Source organism: Taudactylus pleione, unplaced genomic scaffold (assembly GCF_031769625.1).
Source record: "Taudactylus pleione unplaced genomic scaffold, aTauple2 ptg000671l, whole genome shotgun sequence".
Taxonomy (NCBI): domain Eukaryota; kingdom Metazoa; phylum Chordata; class Amphibia; order Anura; family Myobatrachidae; genus Taudactylus; species Taudactylus pleione.
In genome coordinates, this window is record NW_028285073.1 from 6,274,346 (window position 1) to 6,298,777 (window position 24,432).

General features: G+C 40.5%; 1 protein-coding gene across 1 annotated transcript; it reads left to right on the forward strand.

Annotated features, from left to right (window-relative positions):
* The first annotated feature begins 1,309 nt into the window (after window positions 1–1,309).
* On the forward strand, window positions 1,310–2,263 carry LOC148478211 (olfactory receptor 5AP2-like). Its single transcript, XM_088455797.1, has one exon. It carries the CDS (start codon window positions 1,310–1,312, stop codon window positions 2,261–2,263), a length of 954 nt encoding a protein of 317 aa, XP_088311923.1.
* Window positions 2,264–24,432: the final 22,169 nt, after the last annotated feature.

Below are 24,432 nucleotides of genomic sequence, written 5' to 3' on the forward strand. Positions count from 1 at the left end.
TATAGGGTAACTCACACCATCCCGTGGCTCTATCAGAGTATTAGGAAAGTCTTTTGCTGGACTTGTATAATTTCACAAGCTGTCACCAGAGTATATGGTAGTATGACCGAAGTCCACACAGCTACAGAACTCAGTCAAGATAAACCAGGTGTGATAATATTGCCATGTTTAAGGTGGCTACCTGCTTGTAGTATGATGGCAATGCGTAATTAATCTGTCCAGCAGCCTCATTTAGCTCATAAGTGCCTGTAGCGACACATGCTGCAGGAACCGCTATAGATACATGCAGCAGTACTCCCACCGCAACCGTTGGTTAGGGCAAGCTGCAGGAGCCACTATAGATACGTGCAGCAGTACTCCCACCGCAACCGTTGGTTAGGGCAAGCTGCAGGAGCCACTATAGATACATGCAGCAGTACTCCCACCGCAACCGTTGGTTAGGGCAAGCTGCAGGAGCCACTATAGATACGTGCAGCAGTACTCCCACCGCAACCGTTGGTTAGGGCAAGCTGCAGGAGCCACTATAGATACGTGCAGCAGTACTCCCACCGCAACCGTTGGTTAGGGCAAGCTGCAGGAGCCACTATAGATACGTGCAGCAGTACTCACACTGCAAACGCTGCTTAGGACAAGCTGCTGGAGCTGCCCTTGTTGAAAGCAGCTGTGAACTTAAGGTGCATATTCACGGGACGATTTTCTCCCCGAACGTGTGTCCCCGGCAGTGGCAGGGGTGTGCTCAGTGTTGTTAACAACACTGAGCACAACACTGAACAAAATCAATGACTATTTTATTCAGTGCCGGGCTCCCTCCCTCATCCCCGAACATGTCCAACATGACAATATCATCAGGTTGGACAGGAAGTTCGGATGATGAACGAAAACTACAAACTACAAATGGGAGCGCGCATTTGTAGTTTTCATTCATCGTTTTACCTCAGAAACTGAACGATTTTTTGAACGATACGTAACGACAAATCGTTTAAAAAAATCGTTCCGTGTGTATGCACCATTAGTTTGCGTGTCAATAGAAACAAGCTGTAGGAGCTGCTGGTGAAAGACACAACTGTGGTCTTACAATACCAATTGCTAGAATCTCTGTATGGGTCTCAGTCACCATGCAGTATTAATGTGCAGAGTCCAGTTAAATACCCTCATTTACTAGTTTTCTAACAAGGGCCTAGAAATGTGCTTAGTCTTGTTTTGCAAAAAGTTTACTCAGACAACCAATGTGCATTGAAATCCCAAAACAGACATGATCTCTGTGTCCAGTATCTAATCTACTTCTTTCTCTACAGAACTAAGAGACACAATGAGCAGTGAAAACCAGACACTAATCACGGACTTTATTTTAGTGGGACTTTCTGTGGACCCAAAAATGAAATTTTTACTATTTATCGTCTTTTTAGTCATGTATATCATCACCTTAGGTGGAAATCTGTCCATAATTCTTGCATACAAATTCAGCCGAAATCTTCACAATCCTATGTATTTCTTTCTTACCAACTTATCCGTTTTAGAAATCTTCTACATTACCTCTACCACTCCGAAACTTCTGTCAAGCTTTGTGTCCAAGCAAACATCGATATCATTCTATGGCTGTGCAGCACAGTTGTACTGTGTCTTACTGTTGGCTGGAACAGAGTTCTATATTCTGGCAGCCATGTCTTACGATCGGTACAATGCCATATGTCATCCGCTGCTATATACTGCTGTTATGAACAAAAGGACCTGCATTCAGCTTATTACCGGTTCCTGGATCATCAGTGCAGTGAATGCTTTATTACACACATCATTGACTTTCACAGTGCCTTTCTGTGGATCACGCAAAATTAATAGCTTCTTTTGTGATGTACCTGTTTTACTGAAGCTGGCATGCAAAGACACATGGATCAATGAGCTGATTGTGTTCATCTTCGGCGGTGGTATGACTGTTGTATCACTGATATTAACAGTGATATCTTACCTTAAGATCATAATGACAATACTAAACATTCACTCTACAACCGGGAGGAAGAAAGCCTTTTCTACTTGTACCTCTCACTTAATAGTTGTTACTATATTTTATGGTTCTGTCTTTTTTATGTATTTGAGGCCCAGGTCAAGTTATGGGAAAGATGAGGACAAATTGGACTCTATTATGTATACAATTATTGCCCCACTGTTAAATCCTTTCATTTACAGTCTCAGAAATAAGGACGTTAAACTTGCTATGCAGAAAATAGTGCACCAGCTATTAGCACCCATGAAGAGAGTCAAGTTTTGAAGGCGTGATATACTTATCATATTTAATCATGTATACTGGATAGAATGCTGGGCCTGATTCAGACCCAGTCGCTAGATGCGGACGCTCGCTCCCAGCGTATGCAAATTCAGCTAAGTGTTGTCAAGGCAGGCGATCGCACGGCAAGGCATAAGCACGCCCACTATGTCTTGGCATGTGATCACTTTGTGTATGCAGATGCCAACCAGCCTATCTTTAGCCGTCCACTAGCGCACGTCATCTCCAGGAAGTGTACGCAACCATCGGTACATCGGGTTCCATCAGAAGTGATCGCAGCGCTTGCAGTTGTCTGTACCCTACCACAAGCACTTCTGTGTATAATTCAACCAGGTGACGTGTACTATGACGCTGCCTGTTAATTATGCACACCTCTGACACTCCCCCGTTTCCAGTGGCCTGCCCCTGTTACCACCCACAAACTGCTTGGACCTGTCACTCATTCAGCTGGGCTCTCTCTGCTGGGTGAGCGATTGCTTTCTGATCGCTCGGACTAGTTTGTGCATGCGCACTGCGGTGCGTATGCATGCGCACTTTGCAAAACATTGCTCGCTCCGAGCGATCGCATGCTAGCGAACAGGTCTGAATCAGGCCCTCTGTCTTTTGTTATGAGAAAATATCTGATTTTTATGTGAGACTCCATGAATCAATTAATTCTTCAAAAATAATTGTATATTATGCCCTCATAACCATAAAGCCAAAACTGACGATCAATAAGCATGTGACCATATATTAATTATGTATTCCAATTAGATGTTGTCCTGCTGGTAACGCTTCATGTTTCTGTGCAATTTAAATTTAAAAAAAGTTAATTTCACACAAAATGTCCCATAACAACATGATTTGTAAGTAATTGTACTTATGTTTAGTGCAACCTTTCTGGTTTAAATAACGTACTTACTAAATATATATTTGAGTCTATTTATAGCCTTAATAATCCACTTCTATAGAGTGAGTTTGAAAAGACACTACAGTTGTCTGGGCTTTTACAATATTTTCTAAAACAGACCTTGGAAGAGTTATGGTGCATACAGATGGTACAACTTTCAAGAACAATATGAATGATATCGTTCATATAGTTATCATCCATAACGTTCACTTTTTTGCAGTCACCAACTTGACAACGACCAACGCATGGACGATAAAAATATCTTTCATTACCATGCATACTGACCAACTTGGACGATATAGTCAACTTTGCCTGTTCAGAGATCTGGCAGGATGACTTCACTGAAAGATATCTTAGAAAGATCTTTCAAGTTGTTGGTGGTGCAGATCGTACCCGTGTGTATGCACCATTACTATGATATTTTACTTTATAAAGAGTTATGAGTATGGAGTGGCTGATACTAAAAACTGCTGTTTCTCCCTATAAGCAGCAGAGTAAATATATGCTCTTAAATAATCTTGCTATCGATTGGTGGATAACATTTGTAAAAAATTTTTCCCCCTCTATGTTCAATTTTCTTACATTTTATAAATTGCAGTTATATTTTTTATTATAATGATTATGAGATATGAGGATGATGAGATTATTCTCATGGCAGTGACAAAGGCAGGATGAGGCAGTGGAATTACATGAAACAGATGACATCACTTGTGGAGGTGTTATTGAAGGGTTCCTTAATGCTACAAGTATTTGTAATAATAGCCACAATGAATAGGAACTATTGGATACATTTAATAGACAATCAGCGAATCATAATCATATAATTTTAAATGTTCCTTAGATTTTGACAGAAAATGTGTGGATTTCTGTGGTCATTGGAGAAGTAATTGTTGTGAAACTGAATTAACTGCATGAGCAGAATTGATTTTTTTTTTTATTTAATAAATCAATGTGTTCATTTGTTTTTCCTAATGAAGATGGCAAATGGTCGCTAAATAATAACAAACTAGCATAGCACTCGAGATACTGATCTTCATTTCTATAGCTGAGCAAATCTTCTACAGTTCAGGGTATCGAATATCGAGCAGATTGTTTCCATTTTAAAAATGTTGTATTACTGGTTCTAACAGATACATATTGCTTGGAATGGTATGAAAAATCAAAGATTAAAACATATAGATACGGTAGATAGATATGAGAGAGAGAGGAGATAGATATAGATGAGATAGATAGATAGATAGATAGATATAGGGCAATGGGTGTGAAATTCCAGCCAGCTGAATCCTGATGAGTAAACATCCTGACAGGGGCAGGTAAGTACCTTATTCCTCCCTTCTTCCCCCCTAACCTCTCTGGGGGGTGCCTTATCCTAACCTCCCCTTCCGGCACCCTAAACCTAACCCTCCCGGGGGGTGCCTTACCCTAACCTCCTTCCGGTGGTGCCTAACCCTAACTCCACCTCCCCGTAGCCTAACCCTAACCCTCCCTGGGGGTTCCTAACCCTAATTTCCTCTCGAGGGACCCTAAACCTAACCCCCCCATCCCCGTGCTAACACTGATACTTACCCGGATCCTTTGTACGGGACTCCAGTGGTCAGGATACCGATGCTGGTATCCTGATCCCCTTCGGGATAGCGGGCATCAGCGTGCGGTGGGATTCCGGTGCTGGTATATCAGCGGCCAGCATCCCATCTGCCAGCATATTAACTACATCCATATATAGGATAGATAGAAGATAAAAAAGATATGAGATAGGACAGATATAGGATAGATAAGATGATATAGGATATACGTATATGGGATAGATAAATATAAGATGAATAGAGGATAAATATATATAGGATAGATATAGGACAGAAATATAGTATAGAGATGGGATAGAAATGGGATAGATATAAGATAGATAGATATAGGATACATAGATATAGGATAGATATGGGATAGATAGATATAGGTAGAATAAATAGAGATGGGATAGAAATGGGATAGACATAGGATAGATATATATGAGATAGATAGATATGATATACATAGATAGATATGAGATAGATAAAGGATTTATAGATACAAGTTATAAATATGACAGATATATAGATATAGATAAGTCCTTCTATCCTACCCTGTGAACCATCCCTTACATTCTCTACATTTGAGATTCATGCTATACGCCTCTTCCAACCAGTACACCTGCGAGTAGTTGTCATTTACCGTCCCCCTGGCCCTCCCTCCAAATTCCTTGCCAAATTTATTTCCTGGCTCCCTCACTTTCTCTCCCCTGACCTTCCTTCCATTATACTAAGAGACTTCAATATTCCAATAGATATCCCCAGAGAATCCTCTGCCTCCAAACTCCTCACCCTCACATCTTCATTTGGTCTCTCCCAATGGGCCTCCTCACCCTCCCATGTGATTGGGCATTCGCTTGACCTGGTCTTCACTCACTTTTGTGACATTTCTAATTCCCTCTCTCTGACCAACACCTTCTCTTTTAACCTATCCCTCTCTCCTTCCCCTCCTCTACCTCCTAAGGCCACCATCACTAAGCGTAACATTGAGGCTATTGACACCATTTATTTTTTCCCCCTGCTTGATTAATCTCTCTCCCCTATCCTCTCTATCTCCTGCCCTGAACAAGCTTCGCTTACTTCTGCTCTGGCAATCACTTCTCTTGCAGAACCACACCTTAACCCTGGCATTCCAAATGCATCATATACCTGCAAAAGTGTTCATGAGTGACGGTGGAAAAGATCACGCTCTATGGCAGATTTTCTCCATTTCAAATTTATGCTCTCATCCTACAGTGCTGCCCTTTCCCTCTCTAAACAGTCATATTTCAAGAACCTCATCTCCTCTCAGTACTCAAATCCGCAGGGTCTCTTCACCACCTTCAATTTCCTCTTCTGCTCACCCCCTCCTTGCCTCTCCCCCTTGTTCTCTGCCCCTGACTTTGCTACCTACTTTACATATAAAATTGATTCCATACATCAGGACATCATATCCCTCCAGTCCCCCAGCTCTCCACCTCCTCCTTTCCTGGATCACCCCTCCCCATCCATTTTACCAACTCCTGTATCTGGAGAGGAAGTCATGGCCTTCATCCTGCCCCCCCTTCCACCTCCCCCTTGACCCTATCTCTTCACATTTCCTCTACTATCTCTCTCTTTGTGCCTGTTCCCATCTTGCCCACCTCCTCAATCTCTCCCTCTCATCTGGCACTGTCCCTTATGCATTCAAACATGCCCTTGTCTTCCTCATTCTTAAAAAACCTACCCTTGATCCTAACCCCTCTCTCCTCCAAGCTCCTTAACCCTTTTCAGTCTGGCTTCCATTCTAACCACTCCACTGAAACTGCCCTCACAAAAGTCAGGAATGATTTACTTGCTGGGCCACTACTCTCTGCTCATTCTCCTTGATCTCTCTGCTGCTTACAACACTGTGGACCACCCTCTACTGCTGCAATCCTTCACTCCTTTGGTCTACGTGACACTGCCCTTTCCTGGCTATACTCCTACTTCTCTGACCTATCCTTCTCTGTCTCCTCTCATGACTGCTCTTCTCCCCAAAGCCTCTTACAGTAAGTGTTCCCCAAGGTTCTGTTATTGACCTCTCCTTTTCTCCCTCTATATGTCCTCTCTAGGTGAACTCATCAGCTCTTTTGGCCTCCATTATCATCTCTATGCTAATGATACTCAGATCTACCTTTCCTCCCCTGACCTTTCCCACGCTCTCCTCACTTGTATCTCCAACTGTCTCTCTGCTATCTCTTCCTGGATGTCCCAGCAATTTCTTAAACTTAATATGTCTAAGACTGAGATGATCACTTTCCCTCCCTCCAACATAACCGCACTTCCCACCATTTCTTTATCAATTGATGGCTCAACTATCCCTAGCGCCAAAGTGAGCTGTCTTGGAGTTATTCTGGACTCCTCTCTCTCCTTCAAACCACATATCCAGAACCTCTCTCAGGACCTCATTCAGAGTTGGTCATAGCGGCCGCACGGTCGTATGGGCTACAGCCGCAAAATCCGATCGTACGGCTGTTCGATCATAAACAAAGTGACGCCCAGTCGTTAGCACTGCACCTCCTCTAGCTACCGACTGATCTGATCGAACAAACGAGACAGTCGTAGTCAGTCGCTGCCAGTCGCTGTATGCAAATTATGTTGTGATGGTTGCGGCCGTATGTGTTGTAGTGATGATCACATGTCATGTTTACATGGACTATCAATCAGCTTGTTGTCAATTAGCTAATTAAGAGTGTTTAACTCTTGCTGTTCTTTTTAATCATTTTTTTTCATGTGTCAATAAACTTAGTTTTTTTGTTTGTGTTTTCCCCGTTCTCATTTTTTTTAAACAATTGCCAAAACAAAGTAATGTTTATTATCTGTGAATGTACTGTTGCTAATTGTGTTTACTTTAATAATGCATGTGCATTTTGCGTTAGGATCATTTGCACTCTTATGTTTGCAATTGCACACTGCGTGTTTTATCCAATCAAATCTGACCTTCGGGTCACATGATTAAAGGATTGGCCAATAGTGTTTTTTTTAAGGAAACTGAGTAAATATTTTAGCCAATCATCATAATTTTACCCCATGTATATTTCATGTTTTCTGTAATATCGGCCATTGCCATCATGAGAGCCGCGGCCTTTACCCATCGGGAATTGATGATTTTGGTCAATATTATGGATAGGCGGCTTACGAACGCCCAGCCTCCAATTTCCAACCCCATAAAGCGTGCGGCCTATGCAGAGGTGAGGAGAGCCCTTCGCAGTGCGGGATTTAGGTGCAATATAGCGCAACTCGAGAGGCGGTGGTTGGATTTGCGCCGCCGGTCACCAGTCCTTTTGGCAAACTTGCGGGCATGATTACGCAGACGTAAATATGCATTTGTATAAATGTTATAATTAGTGGACTTTTAAAAATGTCTGTTCCTTTTTCAATTCTTTTATTAAATGTAAACAAACCCTCCTGTATGTTGTCCCTATTGTCCTGAATGTGTAAAGTGTACTTGTATTGTGTAGCCGAAAGTGAAAACTAAACTTAGAGTTTTTTAATATCTTTAAATTTTAGAAACACAGCAGAGACAGAGAAGGGCCCGCAGATTTGGACGCAATGCAGGTCCTAACCTGCAGCCCTCCCCTTCACCTTCCCCATCTGCTCAACCCATCCCTCCCTCCCCACCACCATACTCCCCCAGTAACCCTCCCTCCCTCCCTCTTCCAAAACTCCCATAGTATTCCTCCCTCCCCTGCCCACTCATCCCAAATCTCCACTCCCGTGCCCGAGTCCTCATCCCAAATTTCCCCTCCCTTTGATTTTTGCCACTCCATTTCCCCTCCCACCATTCCCCCAACTCCAACTTACTCCCCATCTGTATCTCCAGCACCATCTCCCGCACCATCTCCATCAGGTGCTTTGTTGCAACGCTCTGATGGTATGTGTTTTTTAATCTTATTTTTTTTTTTTTGAGTGTTGTTGTTATCCATGTTTTTTTAAACTTTTTGGGCTGTGAGTTTGTTTTCTTTTTTACAGTATGGGTGTCATAATCATTGCGCAGTAATGCTGTTATTCAATATTTTGTGATTATGTTTTGTGCCTGGGCCCTTTTTTTTGGGGGGGAGCCCAAAAATGTATGCCTTTTGGGGATTCCAAAATGCTTTTTATTTGGTGTAAAAACTGATGACATTTGGATTAGTATTTTAGATTTAAATAAAACATGTCACAGAACTTGGGAAGGTGATAGGAACCAGACTAACATGGTTAATGTTGTGTACACTGTGTTTAAAATGTACTAAGATGTAACTTCATTAGGAAAAGTGATGTTTGCCATAGCAAACAAACACATTGTATTTTTGAATTATCAAGAACATTCTAGAAGTGAATATGTGCAGTGTGTTTTAAGGATATGGCCATCATGACTTAAGAATACACCTCCCAGTTGTTTTTTAAACATCCTAGGGGTTTTTTGGTTATGCCACATAGTTAGGGTTTCCAATTGTTTTTACACCATAAAAGTTTCTACATATTAATAATGTTGTGTGGAGGAATCTTTTGAACACACCCTAACATCATTGTGTTTTCCCACTTTTTGGGACATTGAATAATGTTTAATGTTCAAATGTTGGACATTTTTTAGATGTTTTTAACCTACAAATACATTTTTCTGTCCACAGATCTAACCAACATCATGGTGGAAATTCGTGAAGAGCTCACGCGAACAAGTGGACATTTGTTGGAGGCCTACTGCTGTCTTACAGTGGATTGTGGGGAGGCTTGAGCGATTTTAGTTTTTATTTTCCTCTTTGTACATTTTAAATTTGTGCTTATTCCAGTAAAGTTTTTGTTTGAAAAACATTTGTCGTCTTTTTTTTATAAAAAATTTAATTATGTAATTCTGCATTTCAAATAGTTTGTGAACAAAGCTGGGTGCCTTTCCATAGTGCAACTAATTAAAAAATGTTTATGTAAACCTTAAGAACATATGCAGTAATGTTTTTTTTTTTTGTGGGGTTGCCCTACATTATCCACCTCAAAATGGCTTTCCAAAAACATTTACACCAAACCTTTTTTTTTTGGAAAAACATTTATTAAATAACAAACATGTTGCCAATATGCTTTTTAATCGTAAAAAGCATTTCATCACAGAATCACACATAAATGTCCTCAGGGTTTTCCAAATTAAAATATCTTGCTTAGTCAGACATAAACAACAATAGGCAAAAACAAACATAATATTTCTTTTTTAACAGACAAATTAATAAAATAAAAGGCAAATTAACTAAACATGTTGTGGTATATCCGGGCAAATTTTGTTAGTTGTCCAAAAACAGTACAGGGTATTGCCAATGGGTTCCATTAGTTTTGCAAAGTGTTGTAATTTTTGTGGAAGAAAAAAAAATCAAAAATTAGGTACACCTTAAAATACATTTGCTCTAAGTGTAAAATTCAAAATAAATGTAATAATTATTACCTAAAAAATCTGGAAACAACAGAATCGTGTCTGGCCCCCCCCCGACAGCCTCACAACACCTTCCTCTGGGGGGCCTTCCTCTGGCAAGGCATCCTCTGGCTGCATGGGTACTCGACTCCTTATTGCAATGTTGTGTAAAATCCCACACAGGACCACAATGCGAGAAGCCATATTCGGCTAGTACATGAGTGCACCACCAGAGTGATGGAGACACCAGAACTGGCCCTTTAAAAGGCCGATACAGGGCTCCACCACCTGCCTGGTGGCAGTAAACGCGGCATTATATTGAGTTTGTGGCCCTGGTGTGGGAGTCAAATAAGGAGTCAGCAGTCAGGGCGTGCAAGGATATCCACTGTCACCTGATGGAAATGGGACACCAAAAGAGACATAAATTGACCATGAAAACATGTTTACACTATTACTATAGCTACATCCTGGATTTATACTTACCAAGAAGCCACGCATCACCAGCTTGCAGTGTGCTTAATTTTGGCCAAATCCCTGAATGCTGGATCATGTACACATCATGGCTGCAGCCTGGAAATTTGGCATTCAGGTAGAGGATCTGGAGGGAGGTATCACACATAGCACCATTACATTTAGCGAATGGAAATGTTTACAGTTCCTATATATTTGTTCCCTGCATGCAGGGGGCTGAAGTGCTATGTGAGTGCCATCCCCTAACCCCTATGACGTGTGGAAAGCCTGCAATCTCAAAAAACTTCTCCTTTACCACATCAAGGGCTTCCGTATCCAAAGGCATACAAATAAAATGTGCTATATGATTGAAGAATGCATCTAGCACACGCCTCAGGATCCGTGAAAATGAGGCTGGGAGAGGCCACCCACCAGCCCCACAGTGGTTTGGAAGGACCCTGAAGTGCAGAAATGTAACACCACCAAAACCTATGTAAGTGGTGTGATTGCTGTAGGAATGTGAATCTGACTTTCTAGATCATTCTTTATTATTGAAAGAGTGTCTAGGATAATATTTGGAGGCAGGCGATAAGTGGTTACAAACACATCATCAGGCATTCCAAAAAGGGTGACACGTGTTCTATATATCTTGGCCCTTGCACGCCTCCTATGCCTACACCCAGGAGGAGGCTGAGGGAGGTTGGTGGGGGCAACATGGCCACTATTAGCTGGCCCACATCGCTCTGTAAAGTTCACAAAAAAAAGGGTTTTTGAGAATGAATTTTCAATATTTTACACAAAATACTTACCTTAGTAATAATGGTGCATATTCTTACAGGGTCAGGCAGTGCCATCTTCAGGAACCCCTACAGGTGTATTGTGTGTACGGGTTTTCTTATTAGGGAAGAAAAAGAAAATATATTTTAAAAACACCACTATTACTACTATTATTGTTAAAACAATCCTTAACTTTGAAATTGGCCAATATTAAAATTTGAAAACTTAATGTTTTATCAATAAAAAACATAAATGCATTTTTAAAATGTAAAAAAAATCTGCAAAAAACACTTCATTATTAAATAAAACAAACTTTTAGGTTTGTAAAAATAGATACTTACCTGAATCAAGTACAAACTGGACTGTTAAACACCTTAAAAACTAAAAAAACAACATGACAAAAATTGTTTGAATAATGTCCTTTTTTGTTTTATATACCAAAAAAAAACCTTGCAGTAGGCTGGCGCACTTACTGGAGACTTCAAATAACGTTGTAATTTTGCTCCTCCAAAAACATGGCCACCCAAACACACAAAGTAACCGGGTTTGGGAAATGTATGGACAAAACAAAATTAAAATTATAACCACACCCCAAAAAAAAACACACCCAAAAAAAACAAACCCACCACCCAACCCAAAATTTAAAAAAAAACCACACAAGCACCACTGAAACAACTCCAAACAATGTAAACACTAGTAATCCCTTCCTGCAACACAAATCACTCCAGCTACAACTCGCAAGTAAGGGAACATTTGGCTTTGCCTTAAATAAGGGGAAAAAAAACACAATGATTGAATCATGCAGGCAGGGTGTGCATTGTACTTAGGCAAATAGGGATGCATGGGTAACCAATCCAGGGATGCACTCACATCTAGTCCAACCCACGCAGTAATTACAGAATGCAGGCAAGGTGTGCATTGTACTTAGGCAAATAGGGATGCACGGGTAACCAATCCAGGGATGCGCTCACATCTATAAAAAAGTCTTCACAAGCACTATTCTTCATGCTCTCTCACATGTTTGGATAATGTCAAGTGAGGAGCATGGTGGACAGAAGCCAACTGAGGCAGGTAAGTGTGAAACACATTTTGTTAAAAACACAAGAACAGTTAATATTTCCAAAAAAAAAATATTTTTTATTTTATCTAATTTTACAAATATTGTAGGTGCTGGGAATCCAATACCACCATTAGAGGAGGAGGAGGAGGCGGGGCCAAGCAGGCCAAGGCCAAGAAACCCTCCATTTTCAAGCATAGAGCTTGAGACATTGGTGAGCATGACAATGGTTAACCTTGTCCGTGCCCCAAGAAATATGGGGGCTGGATCCAAAGACAGGATTTGGTAGGAGATATCCAGGGCTGTTAATGCTGTGGGGACAACCCACGGAACCATGAAAGTCGTGAAAAAACGGTAAGAAAATGATATTGTGAGTGTACTGAAGTCAAAAGCGAGATCTTGTTTTAAAAAACTAACCCTTAAAAAATGCAAAATCACATTGTCAGATGGACTGATTTCAAGTACCAGTTGAAGAGGAAGCTACGAAGTAGGGTGGACCATGCTGCGGGGACAGGTGGTGGTCCCATCCATGAGGAGCTGACCTTGACTAGGTTGGAGATGTTGGCTCACAGATGTGTGACGGAAGAGGAGATAGCCAGCGTGTCCACTATGGACACTGACATGGCCAACTTCAATGCTCCACATGTGCAAGAATGTAAATATTTTTAGGACTCAAAAAAGTATAAAGCTAAAACGTGTATGCGTTTTTTTGTTTCCAAAAATACAAATTATTTTTTTCTTTTTTTTTCCAGACTCAGTGGAGGTAGTGCCTGCTCCTGAGGTCAGGTCTGGGTCCAGCACAGATGGAGACTCTGCAGGAGAGGATCCAAGTACTCCATCTGGGGACCCTGTGGAGTCTACTCCAGGGCAACCATCGGACCGAGCAGTGCCTCTCCTCACCAGGTTGGTCTCCCAAACAGATGTGTTCTTCTGAGGATGGAGACCACTCTGGTGAGGGTGGCGGTGGCCCTGGAGACCATTGCTGGGGCCATAGACTGTTGGGCCAATACCTAGGAGCAGGCAAACCCACCTGCCATGATGGAGCGAGACTCCGTTCCTCCCAGGACCACCACCTCTGGCAGCCCTCCTGTCCGTCCTCTTCATTCAACAAATGCACGCTGCCTCTCATGCCAACGGATTACTTCCTCCCACTCCCACCTCCAAGATTTTGCCTGCACTGCTCCCCACCTTTGGAACTCTCTCCCTCTTCCCATCAGACTCTCTATCTCTCTACAATCCTTCAAACAGGCTCTCAAGACCCACTACGTCATCAAAGCCTTCAAGCTCTCATTCTAACTTGCTGCTACATGATCCTTCATCCCTGTCTACCACATCTGTGTCACATTTGTTTGTCTGCCCCTCCCCTTTAGAATGTATGCTCACACGAGCAGGGCACTCTACTCTCTTGTGCTTCTGCTTATTTTACTTTAATGTACTTATTACTCTCCACTAGGGCACCTAACACTTGGTTGCTTATGCTCTGTTACTCATCTGGGTGTTATGGTCACTAATGTAGCAATGTATATTATCCTTGTCCTCGTCCTCTATTGTAATGTACTGTAAGTCACTGGTCAACCTGTTTATATACTTTGTAAGGCACTGTGGAACACTTGTGGCACCATATAAATACATAATAATAAAAATAATAATAATAATAATTATTAATAATAGATATGAGATAAATAGCTATGGATAGACAGACAGATGAATAAATACAACAAGATAGGATGTGGCATTCCACATATTAGAAACCTATACCAGGGTGCAGAGAGATCACCAAATGAGCTCATCACAAAGTAGCAGCATCAACAGAGACACTCCATGCATTTACACAATTATCCAGTTAGCAGTCCACAACCAAGTTATTCCAACATTTTTGTCGGGGATAAATAGAAATATCAAATAGCTTACCTTTATAGAACATAAACACCATGTGCAGATCAATGTTCCATTCTGGCTTCCAGATACACGAATGATGACGCATGTTGGGCGTCAGGGGGCCGGTCCATTACTAATTACCACTAATTCCTGAAAATCATAACAAGAATATGGTAGACTATGAATATTGTTGGCTTCTTGCATGTAATATGGTATTGATTTTTACTGCCATCTTGTGGTTGTGGATCTAATTGCACTTGGCGGATTCTCTATCTTTTTGCATTAGCCACTACAGGGATTCCTGGGTAGTGCCAGAAGGCATGCGTAGCACTTGTAGTGACATCACCAGAACCCGACTGGTGGCAAATGGGGCATGGCAGCTGTCTAATCACCGGGGGATCTCCTTTCTGCTATAAAGGTAAGAACGATGCACTGTATATCTTTGTCCTGACTAAATTTTTAAATAAAATGAAACGTTGACCACATGGAGATACCATTTGGTGTTAATGCACCATTAGTACCATTTCTGCAAGTCCTGTGAGTGACACTGAATTTGTTCCTGTTTGTATTCCACCTGGTCTGGAGGCACCTGGGCAAAATGACCTAAAGCACAACTGAGTGCCAGCTTACTCTTGATGTTAAAATATATATATATATACACATATATATATATACACATATATATACACACAAATATATATATTATATATAATACAAGATGGTACTGTACAAGCGCTAAACCTCAAGTGGATGTCTGTGTCAGTTAATGTTCCTTTGTAAATTAGTCTACAATCCCGTTCTCATGGTGGCAGCTCCAGAAAAACCATTGTTGTGAAGTTCCAAAGATTTATGAAATAAAAAGGGTGAGAACAAGCGCCATATAGTATAGTAAATCTTATAAATACAGTATAATGTTTAATAAATAAAGTGCGTACCGTGTGCACCTATTTACATAGGCATATAATTAGTATATTTTACTATATCCAGAGATTTTTCTATCCCATGCAGTTTGCAGAATTGATAGCTCCAGTAATCATATTAGGGAGGGAGAGAAGAGCACGCTCATAGTGTAGTATTGTAAATGTATTTAATTATACACAACACATACACACATAAGAAATGGATAATTACATAAAAAAATTTTCAAATGAGCTTATCTGAAAACATCAGCTGGTAGTAAGTAGCGGAGGTCACCGCTTCCTCAACGCGTTTCATCTCTAAGGCAATAATAGCAGGACCTCCTGATGAAGTACTGCAAAATACAACAGATTACATCAGAGAAATTGACAATTAATTGTCAGACACAGAAGTTTACCATGATACATGAAGACCCTACATCTAAATACAAAAAAGAACTTCAATATATCTTGGCAAAGGCAGTTTCTGTTCATCTGATACCATCTACTGTCCAAACAGCCTTGTCTATCAAACACCCCATAAAACCACTACTCTATACCATCTCAAAAGTCCATAAGGATAGCAGGTGTCCTCCAGGTTGGCCAATTCGGCCCGAGGATCCATATACCACCCCGTGTCGTGGTATACAGGGACAGTTAAGGTGATGCGCTACCTCCATTGTTTTGGCCTCACTGCTAGGTGCGGCATCCATTGGCGGCATACCAGCCGTTTACAGACTAACGAACTCTCCAAACAAATATCTCATGAGCTATAAACATTAAAACATTTTAATCTAAGTGATTTTTTTATTTTTGTTTTTAATCATCCTTGTGTTCCAAACATTGGTTTTAAACTTTATTTAAATGCTCCCATTCTACACATAATCAAATATACATCACTGACTATACAAAGAGGTGAATAAGATAGTGTTGCAGAGCCTACATTTTAGCAAATACACCAGTTATTAACAATTTATATATCCAGTATTGATACAAAATTATTGTTACCAATATCCCAAGTGTTTCTAGTGCTCCTACTTTACCTTTAAATCATTTATAAATTACTCAGCACACACAGGTGCTACTGTTAAAAGATATATGGTGATGTAGAGCACATATTCTCAACAACACACTAGCTACCATATAACAATTTACATATCTAGCATTATTATTCATTAGCGCTCGTATCTGATATATCAATTCCAATATTTACTTTACTGAGCTGCTTAAACATTCACAAGCGCAGAATATTTTTATTTTTCTCACTAATTCTTGAGCATTGTTTATTCTGCACCATAGACGTCAATAACCTGTATACGTGCAGCTTCCATGACGCAGGTTTGAGTGCTGTCAAAACACTCATTACAAACAGCCCCCTGTACAATGGCCCAAATGTGGATTTATTCATCCAGTTCCTTGAATTGACTAATTGACTTAAACGTAATTAATTTTTTTCAATGGTATTACCTTCAATGAAAAGGATATGCCATGGGTTCATCCATGGCACCCTCTTTCACCAACATTTTCATGTTGGAAGTTGAACAAAGGCTGTTTTCTCAGGATGAACTTAAAACGTGTTTTACTATATACTTGTTTCATAGACTCTCTCTTGTTGATATGGTCTGGATCACAACACATGTTGGAATCTTTACTAGAAATGCACAACACCGCCCCATCACCTGTGAAGTTGACTTTTTGTATGGATCTCCATCAAGTTAATTTTCTAGATGTATGTATCCAAATTTCTAATGGCAAAATTATAACTTCATTATTCTCTAAACCTACCAATAGAAATATTCTGTTACTCGCCTCAATTCAACATTCCTTTGCCATTAAATAAAGGCTTGCCTTTCTCGCAAATATTGCGAGTTTGCAGCATTACGAGTGACCTCACAAAAGTCAAAGGAGAACTTAATAAAATGGTAGAAAAGTTTGCGTGAGGATACATTCCAGATTTGTTACTTCAAGCCAAACACAAGGCTTTGAAACTTAATAGAGAGACTTTGTTGAATAATTCAGTTAAGAAGAAGTGTACAGATACCGTTATCCTAAGAGTTGTTTAAAAAAAAATCCTGACTCAGGGTGTGCTGAATTAAACATGTTTTTTTTAAACATGATATCCAGATCTCCCTGGTTTAGCAAAGCAAAGGCATGAGCAAGGTTTTTTTTTTTTTTTAGCCAAAATGTAAAAACCAGAGGATTACATTACAGACACCTGTATCATCCTTGTTACAATAGCAGAGACACTGCGTAAACTGTAGCCTGACACTCAAATTGTCAGCCATCTTCTACATTTAAACAGATATAGCAGAAACCATGTTGATTACCAAATACACACACAAACTCACACAAACCAACACACACCTAATAACTTCAACAGTTTTGCTTGTTTCAAACACAGTATTGAAATTAGGACTTTAAACTTCTTTGCAGCCATTTTTAAATAAAAAAAATGGCTGCAAACCTTAATATGAAACAAATTCAAATCATTTAAAATCATTACATTTAACAAACACACACACACACACAACACAAAGCATACACCACACAATGCATATACAACGCATTACTTACTTTGGCGGTTGCCCGCATGCAGTTGCTCCAGGAGGACTGGGGTCCACCTCCAAAGATCTGACCACCTCCGTTCAAGGTGGACCACCGTCCGGTGGAATCCAATGCAGTGAAGACTCCTTCGCACCTCCGCGTATGCCCACATTTTTATGCGGTTAGGCACAGGTGTCTGTCCATTACATCCGCGAGGAAGTGTAACTCACGCCTGCAAAAGCTGGAGGATCTCATGATGGCAATGACAAATATTACAGTGTGCAAACTTTATATCAACTATGGTGCACACGGATTGGTTGGCCATTCAAAAATGGAGAAACACAGGACATTTGTTGATTTAATACATCTATAACACCACAACACCTATCATACATCATATGTGACACTTCATTCCACAGCTAGGAAGGATATGCCTGTGTGGATAGTAGTATACTCACAACACTCCGCAGCTGCTTGTGAAAGTGTTCAAAATTTTGAGGACTGCTTTTAAAGGTGTGTTGGTCGCTTGTGCATTGCGTAGTGCACTGTGTGGGAGTGGCGCACAGTAGCAGGCACATACGCATATTGCTATAACTAGCAATGCCAGGATTTTTAAAATTTGCAGTCATGGATTCTGAGGAGGCCAGTGTAGAGAACTGCATGATTGACATACATGATTTTCTGGATGAATTTGGCTTGGGAATAGCATCAGAAATTGAAGTTGTGGACACTTTCAGATGTGGTTGAGAAAAGTGTGCCTGAGCCCACACAAGATCATCCTCCTCCAGCACCTACAAACACATCACCTCCAAATGGGGCTGGGCCATTAGATGGAACGATACAAGGTCAAGATATTCCTTTTCAGGCTACAGATACCTTCATCCAGGTGGCACTAACCAGATTCACTTTTGGACATAAGATTCCAGTTAGTTTTCGGAAAAAAATTTGGATGAAATCTGCCAAGATCATCAATCGGAAGTACTCCACTCATTTGGATGCATCTTTTCTGCGTAAAAAGTAAGTTGTTAATATAATTTACGATCTTAGGGAAACTGTCTACGAAATGTTTTTTTTTGTTTTGTAAAGATAAAACAAAGTTGTTAGCCAAATGGTCAATATATATTTTTTTCTCTCATAACAAGATGATGTTTTGGTTATAAAATAATTGAAGCTAAATTTTTCAAAAGGTGGGGTGACCTTTGCAGCTGACTGAAGACAAAGCTGAATTTGCGGAGAAAACACTTTAATGGGCCAGGGGGTCCCCTCCCTGACATCTTGGCTTTGACCCAAAGGCAACATCAAATTTTGGGGGCCTTAGATTGGCGGTTAGTGTTGGAGGCCAAAATAGACCATTAGGAGCCTCCACAATATGACCCACATGCTGAGTCTGGTAATTATTTGCATACACCTGTCTCTGTGTCTATTTTTGAATTACTTTGTAAAGATAATTATTTCTTCTCCCATTTTTTAGGAACTGACATGGCTGAAAGCCTGCAGATGGATGGAGTGACGGCACAACCTCCATCAATTGTGCCTCCCCCATCCTCCACTGCCACCCTTACCCAAGTCCTGGATGGGCTTAGGGTGGCAGTATTAAGGCAAACAGCAGCCATTGAGGCTGTCCAGGCCAGCATGTTGGAGCAAAACTCCTTTCTAAGGTCCACAAACCAAGATGTCAGGGAGATCAAAGAACATCTGACTGGCCCAATAGAAGGTGAGGTTTACCAGTGCCCTGCTGTGGCTGGACCGAGCTCCCAGCAGGGTCCATGACGGTCCACCCAGATTCATAAATTCAGCTTTCCGGAGTTGGCTGAAAAGAAAAACAAAACCAAATGATTATCTTGGATTTATTGCACACAGAATTTTCGGAGTGTTTATATCCAAAAATGTAATCTGGTTAGTGGCCCTGGAAGCCCCACAAGGAATATCTTGATATTGTATTGTGCCATGTGATGGGTCTGCCACATTTTGAGGTGATGTGTTTGTAGGAGATGGAAGAGGCACATCTGGTGCCGGCACAGGCACACTTTCCTCATCCACATCTGTGTGTCCACATCTTCATTTTCTGATGGGAATCCTAAACCAAATTCATGCAGAAAATCATGTCATTTTAATTATATAAATTGTTTGAATTTTTGTTAAAATCTTATTTTCAATAATGAATTTATAAAAAATGTTAATGAAAACATTTTGGGTTTTTGAAATTAAAAAAACAAGTAAAAAAACAAATAAAATATTTAATTTTCCATTAAAAAATGTTTTTTGTACCTTGGTACAACAAATCCAGCCCTGGCCTGCCACATAATTGCTAATAAGGCATGTATTTACTCTGAAATGGCATGCTGGGATGTGCAGTTCCACAACGAAAAAAACTATTTCACTTTAATTACAACAAACCAAAAAAAACAAGTATTTGTGAACTACAAAAATATAGGGACAATGTTTTGTGAAGTAAAAGTTTTTTGGGATTGGTATCTTTCTTAATATCCAAATTACAAACAAAAAGAGTAAAACAAAAACAACAAAAAAATTAAAATTTACTCATCCACTTTGCTATTATACAATACAATGAGTAACACTTGCAACTCTATTAATTGACTGCATACATCGGGCAGAGGAAGAAACCATCAGCTGCACACACAGTGCTTGTGGTAGACCCTGGGCTACCACAAGCACTGCGAGTGCTTCAATCGAAATAGATGCGAAATGACATATAAAATGACGTGGCCTTTAAATTATGCACGCCCATAAAACTCAGTTTTGGTGGTCAGACACGCCTGCATTTGCAGCACCACTCCCCCAGTCACAAGCACCTTCCCCTGTTATCACCCACAAACAACACTGTCACTCAAAGCAGCGGCAAGTCTGTGTACTACGAGCGCACGATTCCCCATCGCTGAAGCTGGCTTGCGCAAGTGCACTGCAAATTATACGCATGCGCACTAAACAAAAATCGCCCGTCACCGAGCGATCGCGCCTTAGCGACCAGGTCTGAATCAGGGCCTAAATTTTAAGAAGTTCATCCTACATATGGAATTTATTAGAGTAAGAGACTTTTTGTATGTACCTTTATATATGATTGCGCTAAGGTGGTAACTATATTGGTGTATTAGCTTTGAGAGAAGCTTGCTCACTAAAGTGAAGCTTGAATTCTTAAGTGAATTGTGAGATTGAATTAGAAGCAGGTGAGTTATTATACACAAACAGTAACACATTTCTGATACCACTAACATCTGAGACAATGTTTTGCCAAGTGCAGTGCAGGGGATGTAATGCATTTGTTTTGCAGGAAAAATTCTGGAGACTCAGCTGCTGCCCAATCTGTAAGCAATTTTCTCACTAATGGCCAAACTGCATGCTGACATATGTAGGATGTCTGTATCCTTGAGGCCACAACTGCCTCAGAGAGCCCCCAGAAGACATACTGCCTAGACTACTGTGTGCTTTGAAAGGCAGAGATTTCCAGAGGGACACAGACACCTCTCACAAGCTGTGACACTGCAAAACTCATTTGCTGCTCTTGCAGGGCTGGAAGGTACAGCTAATATAGGCAATACAGAACAGTAAGATATGGGGTCTTCAACTGACTATAGAAAAAGGAATAGGAATAGAAAAATGACATCTTCAAAAAGGACTACACTTCTTTTGGGAGATTCCATTATTAGAGGAGTACATCTGGGAAACACTGCTGAAGTAGAGAGACAAGCAAGGTGTTTACCTGGAACCACAGCTCCAAGGGATAAAGAGCACATGGTGAGAATTGCGAAGGCAGCAAGAAAAGATGGGAGAGGTGAATGTCATTGTCCACCTAGGGGCAACTGACCTGGCCAATGCTGAAGTCATGGCAGTAAAAGATGAATTCAGGAAGTTAGGGACTGCACTAAAGCAGGTGGCAACCACTGTAACTTTTTCAAAAGTATTGCCAGTACACAGAGGGAGAGAGAACACAGAGGGAGAGATAACACAGAGGGAGAGATAGAAATCATTGCATCAGAAACTTCAATGTTTGGTTACAGATGTAGTGTTATGAGGAGGGATTTGGATTGACAGTCCATAGCCACGCCATCTGGCAAGATATAAGCTTATACAAATATGATGACCTGCACCCAACTTCAAAAGGAACTAAAATACTGAGTGAACAATTTAAATAGTTCTTGGTGAAACATTCAAACTAGAAGAGGGGGACAGTAAACCAAACAAGAAAAAAGAAATCTGCTCCCCCAACCAAGAGGTATTATTCCTGCTGACAAATGGAACTGGAAGCATATCCACAGCAACAGAAGAAAATTCAGAACAAAACCAAATAAACATAGGTATAGAAATGAGCATACCTAGGAACAGGAGAGATAAGCAGACAAATAAAACTCAAAGAGCAATGTGTGCAAATGCTAGGAGCTTAGGAAATAAAATCCCCGAACTAAATGCAATAATGACAAGGGATGATCTGGATATTGTGGCTATTACGGAGTCATGGTGCAAGAAAAATCATGACTGGGACATGGCTATACAAGGATATACTTTATTTAGGAAGGACAGAATGGGAAGAATAGGAGGAGGAGTAGCAATGTATGTCAAGGAAAGCATAAATACTACGTTAATACATTGTTTTGAAGAAAAAAAAACACAGTCCCTTTGGGTGACTATAGAAACAGGAGAAAGTGATTCTTCATATTGGGGTGATCTACAGACCACCAGGTCAGGAAGAGGAACTGGACAATAAACTATTGCAGGACATCACTAAAATGACATTAAAAGGAGAGGTTATAATCATGGGAGATTTTAATTTACCTGATATAAACTGGGAGGTGTCTGTGGCAAGATCCACTAGAAGTAGGGACATCCTGAATTCATTGCACAGAGCCTCCCTCCAGCAATTGGTGAGGGAGCCCACTCGAAAAGACGCAATATTAGACTTAATACTTACAAATGGAGACAGAATATCTGATGTAAAAGTGGGTGAAAACCTGGGATCTAGTGATCATCAAGCAGTATGGTTCAGAATAAAGACAGATACTGACTCACTCCATACAAAAACAAAAGGTGTTAGAATTTAGGAAGGCTGATTTTGCACGAATGGGAAGATGTGTAAGCGAATATTTGGCAGAGTGGAGGAACTTGAAAGGAGTGCAGGAGAAGTGGGAGCATTTAAAAAGTGCAATATTAAAGGCAACAGACCTTTGTATCAAAAGGGTTAAGAAAACCACAAGGAAAAGGAAGCCAGTGTGGTTTAGGAAAGAGGTAGCAAGTATTGTGAAAGCAAAAAAGATGGCATTTAGGAAATACAAGCAGACGCAAAATAATGAGGACAAAGGGGTGTATCTTGTAAAACAGAAGTAGGCTAAGAAAGTTATCAGATGTGCAAAGGAAAAAGCTAAGTAGAAAATAGCACAGTCACTGGGTAAAGGGGGCAAAACTTTTTTTTAAGTATGTAAGCGAAATGAGAAAAAGGTGGAACAAAAAGACTAAAGACAGAAAGAGGGAGTCTTGTTGAGGGAGACAATGTAATAGCTGATCATCTTAATTATTTTTGTTCAGTATTCACTACTGAAAAAGAGGGCAAGGGGCCACAGTTAAGTTGCAGGTGTAATCAGAAAAATTAGGTAGGAACAAGCACATTTACAGAGAAGATACTAACAGAACTCTCAAAACTGAAAGTGGATAAATCAATGGGGCCAGATGGGATACATCCAAGGATACTAAATGAGCTTAAAGGGGTGCTGGTAACACCATTAACAAAATTATTTAACCAGTCACTAGCTACTGGAGTAATTCCAGAGGACTGGAAAAGAGCAAATGTTGTCCCACTGCACAAAAGTTGAAGCAAGGAAGAGGCAAGCAACTACCGACCAGTGAGCCTTACATCAGTAGTAGAGAAATTGATGGAAACACTCTTAAAAGAAAGAGCCGTAGATTATCTCAAAACTAGCAATTTGCAGGACCTCAAATAGCATGGGTTTACTGGGGGAGATCATGTCAAACAAATCTTAAAAGGGGGAGGCCATAGATATAGCTTATCTAGACTTTAGTAAGGCTTTTAACACTGTTCCACATCTCAGACTGTTAAACTGGAAAGTATGGGATTGGATACATAGATAGTTGAATGGATAATATCATGGCTGCAGGATAGGAAACAGAGTTTTAGTAAACGGATTGCAGTCTCAAGAGGGAAATGTTACCAGTGGAGTACCTCAGGGATCTGTACTTGGACCAGTGCTTTTTAATATCTTTGTTTGTGACATTGCAAATGGTATTGAAGGGAAAATATGCCTTTTTGCAAATGACGCAGAGGTATGCAACAGGGTAGACACACCAGGAGGGGTAAAACAAATGATTGATGATCTAGGTAGACTAGAGGAATGGTCAAGAATGTGGCAACTACAGTTTAATGCCAAAAAATGCAAGATCATGCACTTTGGTCTCAAAAATCCAAAGGCTAAATATAGTATTAATGGCACTATACTGGAAACTACTGAAAAGGAAAGGGATCTAGGAGTCACTATATCAGGTGACTTAAAGCAAGCAAACATTGTAACAAAGCAATGAGGAAGGCAAGTCAGATGTTTGGTTACATAGGGAGAGGAATTAGTAGTAGAAAGAAAGAAGTGATAATACCACTGTATAGGTCATTAGTACGTCCTCAATTCGAATACTGTGTTCAGTTCTGGAGGCCATAGCTACAGAAGGATATTAATACATTAGAGACTGTACAAAAAAGGGCAAC